Source organism: Myotis brandtii, unplaced genomic scaffold (genome assembly GCF_000412655.1).
Source record: "Myotis brandtii unplaced genomic scaffold, ASM41265v1 scaffold420, whole genome shotgun sequence".
NCBI classification, from domain to species: domain Eukaryota; kingdom Metazoa; phylum Chordata; class Mammalia; order Chiroptera; family Vespertilionidae; genus Myotis; species Myotis brandtii.
Window position 1 is genome coordinate 10,352 of NW_005366109.1, and position 3,778 is coordinate 14,129.

At 42.8% G+C, this 3,778-nt stretch overlaps 1 protein-coding gene across 1 annotated transcript; it reads right to left on the reverse strand.

The window, feature by feature from the left end:
- Positions 1 to 449: 449 nt before the first annotated feature.
- LOC102241763 (mediator of RNA polymerase II transcription subunit 10) lies at positions 450 to 878 on the reverse strand. The gene has a single exon (XM_005873781.1). It carries the CDS (start codon positions 876 to 878, stop codon positions 450 to 452), a length of 429 nt encoding a protein of 142 aa, XP_005873843.1.
- Positions 879 to 3,778: the final 2,900 nt, after the last annotated feature.

The window sequence follows — 3,778 nt, forward strand, 5'->3', positions numbered from 1 at the left end:
AAAGGACACATATGTAATACCCTTTGTAATACTTTTAGCAATAAAAAAAAATCAAGTGAATAAATAATCTGGTGAACAGTATGAACTGGTGATTATAACAGAATCAGGGACATAGAAAGGGAATGGACTGACTATTCTTGGGGGGGAAAGGGGTGTGGGGGGTGCGGGAAGATACTGGACAATAATCGTGCACCTATGGATGAGGACAGTGGGTGGGGAGTGAGGGCGGAGGGAGGGGTGGGAACTGGGTGAAGGGGAGTTATGGTGGGGAAAAGAGGAACCAATGTAATAATCTGAACAATAAAGATTTAATTTTAAAAAATGTGCGCACACCAGCCCTCTGCAAAGAGGGGTTGCTGGCAGCACAGCTCCACAAAGTCCTTTAGGCCTCCTGTCTCTGAGACGGCTCAGTCACAAGCTGCCTGAGGGTTAGGATGATTCACGCAGGACTAGATGTTTGAAGAGGAAGTTACGGACGGGGGATGGTCCTCCCCTCGGATGCTTCGGTATTTAGCCACGTCTTCTGGAAAGACTTCAGAAAGCCCTTGAATCAACAGGCCTTTAAATTTCTTCATCGTATCCATCTTCCCTTTAACTTGCTCATTTTTCGCCAGAGCTCTTTCCAGGCACTCTTTGGTATAGAGTTGTGGGTTCCGACCTTGATCTATATATTCGAAAACTTCCAAAGGTACAGTAATGTCATGAAGCTGCTGTCTGCACTTATCAATATCCTGTAAGCCGGTCACGATCAAATTCAGTTTCTGGTTGAGCCCGGCCTGGCTGCTGGGCTGGAAGTCACTGGCGATGATGCTGAGCTGCCGGATGTTCTCCACGAATTTCTCCAGATGCTCCTCCAGGTGGTCCAACTTCCCTGACATGGCCCTACGGCCCCCTGCAACTCCACTCGCGTCTTCCTGCTCCCAACCGAGCCCACCACCACTTCTGTTTCCTCTAGGGGCGGGAGGAGGGGGCTGGATCTGGATCCCAGAGCGCCTCATCATGGCTGGATTCCAGGAGCACATAGCTCAAGAGAAGCAGGCAGAAGCTGTACTGCCTTTTATGGCGATGTTGGGGTCCAACCCCAGCAGGTCCAGGGGTCCCCAAAGGTGTGGACAGAGTCGGCGAAGAAGGAATGACACGGATACAGCATTCAGTTGATCAGCAGCCTAGCCAGGATCTCCAGCCAAGTTCTGGGTGTTATTGTCTTGTTACATCTGTATTTATACCAGTTGATTTTAATCCTATCAATTTCTATTCCAAAGGTTAGGGCGTTTCTTATCTCCATTCCAGGGAGTAAAGATTATGTAGCTTAAGGGTGATTGTTCGTAGTTAAAGTGATTAACTACCCGCCTGGCATTTAGTTAAGGGGTTTTATTCCCTCCCTAACTTCAGGGAAAAATCCCTACCTGGGGAAACAACCTTTCTCGGAGAGGTGACCTTGGTTAAAACACATAGCGCCAGGAAGGGGAGCAAACATATTAAGAACAGTATGCCATATACGCCAGGTCCCTTGAAACATGTGCTGTGCAGATGTTTCTTCCCTGCAGCGACTGTGTCAGGCAGTAAGATGGACCGGCTTCCGGCATGGCCTAGCCTTAGAAGTCCTATCAGGTCACTTCTACCAGAGCCTTGGTACATTTAGATTTCCGGAGAGGGAACCTAAACCCAACCTGCCCATGGGAGAAGCAAATTACATTGTTGGAAGAACAGGTAAGATGGAAAATCTTATTGAAGCCATTTTCAGATAATACAACCTGTCACACTTCATATTGCAAAGAATAACAATGATCTACCGGCCTTTTCCTAGGACTGCACAAATGGTTAAACATCTTCAAATCTTTTCTATAACTAAGTCCATGAAAGAGTTTGGAAGAAAAATACCCCCAGTAGATTTAAAAAGTAGACATTTGATAAATTCATGATTAATTAAAAAAAGAAACCTCTGAGAAAATTAAGAATAGAAAGAAACGTCCTGAATCTAATAAAGGATAAATAGTAAACTCTTGCAGAAGGCAGCGGACTTAATGATGAAACTGTCACCCCAACTATTCAGTATTACTTTACACTGGAGTTCCAGTCAGCTTAGAGACAGTCATGGAAGTAAGTAGCACGTGGCCATTCCTTATGTCCTTGCTATTGTCTGCCCTTATTTTGACATTGAATCTCTTGAATTGTCATTAAAATTTATTTTTCATACCTAAGCTTCCCCATTATATTTTAGACATTTTGAGGACAGGAATCTAAATTTACATATTCCTCAGAGTCCCAAGTATATGCCAACTAGCTCAATATGCAGGAACATCCCCAGCAGGGGGTGTGCAGGAGGCAGCTGATTGATGTTTCTCTCTCATCGATGTTTCTAACTCTATCCCTCTCCCTTCCTCTCTGTAAAAAATCAATAAAAAATATTTTTTAAAAAAGAAAAGAAAAACATAAAAATAAAAATCAATAAAACATATTAAAAAGAAATAAAAATGAAAGAAATAAAAGAAACTGCTGAATTCTGTCATTGACATAAGAAACATCGAAACCTGTAGAGAATTGTCATGAGTTTCTTTGAGCAAAACTGATGACATGTTGGGGAGCAAGATTTCACATGCTCCGGAGAATGGCAGTGTTGCAGCTTATTTTATACATTAAAATCAAAGGTCGAGTGATAAGGAAGGTGCATGAAGTCCATTGGTGATAGATTAAGGGTGCAGGAGAAAGCAGAGGTGGGGGTGGAATCAGCTAGGATTGGATAAATGTCAAAATAGAGAACCAATACATATTTTACATTGGTGGGTAAAGGATAGTCAACATTTCATATTTATAGCACACAGAGATGGTATGCGGCAAGGAGGGGTCTGCGGTCTCCTGCCTGGTGGTCCTGGCCTCTGGTGTGGCGGTTGTGCCTTCGAGAGGAAGGAAAAGAAAATTACTCTGACATTTCAAAGGTACCAGGTGTACCGGTTAATAATGGCGGATTTTGTAATCAAAGAAAACACGATAATTTCAAGAGAAAGCGCTTTATTCAAAATAATGTCCATCGCTAGCTACACATTTCCCCCATCTTTCAGGTAATTTGTGGATACTGTCCCAATAGAACTTCTCTTGTTTTGAGGCAAACCATTCAAAGACCAAATTTTCCACTTCTTCCTATGTTTTGAAGTGCTGCTCAGAAAGTGCGTGGGCCATCGATCGGAACTAGTGGTCATCTGAAGGAGCAACGTCGGATGAATATACTTCCCAGGCAAGATCTTTTAACGTGTCTTTAACTGGTTTGGAAGTGTGTGATGGTGCGTCATCAAGAAGCAAAATTACTTTGCCGTGTCTTCTGGCACATTTTGGTCATTTCACAATCAAAGCGTGGTTCAAATTGATTATTTGTTGCCGGTATCGATCAGTACTAACGATTTCACCTGGTTTTAGAAACTCATAATACACCACACCTTCCTGATCCCACCAAACGCAGAGCATTGTCTTCTTTCCGAAGCGATTTGGCCTTGCAGTTGATGTTGATGGTTGACCTGAATCAACCCATGATTTTGTGCATTTGGGATTCTCACAATGAATCCACTTCTCATCGCCAGTCACAATTCGATGCAAAAAAGACTTTCTTTCGTGCCATTGAAGCAACATTTTACTGATGACTTTTCAGTTTTCCATTTGTCTTTCCTTCAGTTGATGTGGCACCCATTTTCCTTCCTTTAAAATCTTTCCCATTGCTTGTAAACGATCAGAAATTGTTTGCTGAGCAACGTTTAATCTTTCTGCAAGTTGTTTTTGAGTTTGACAC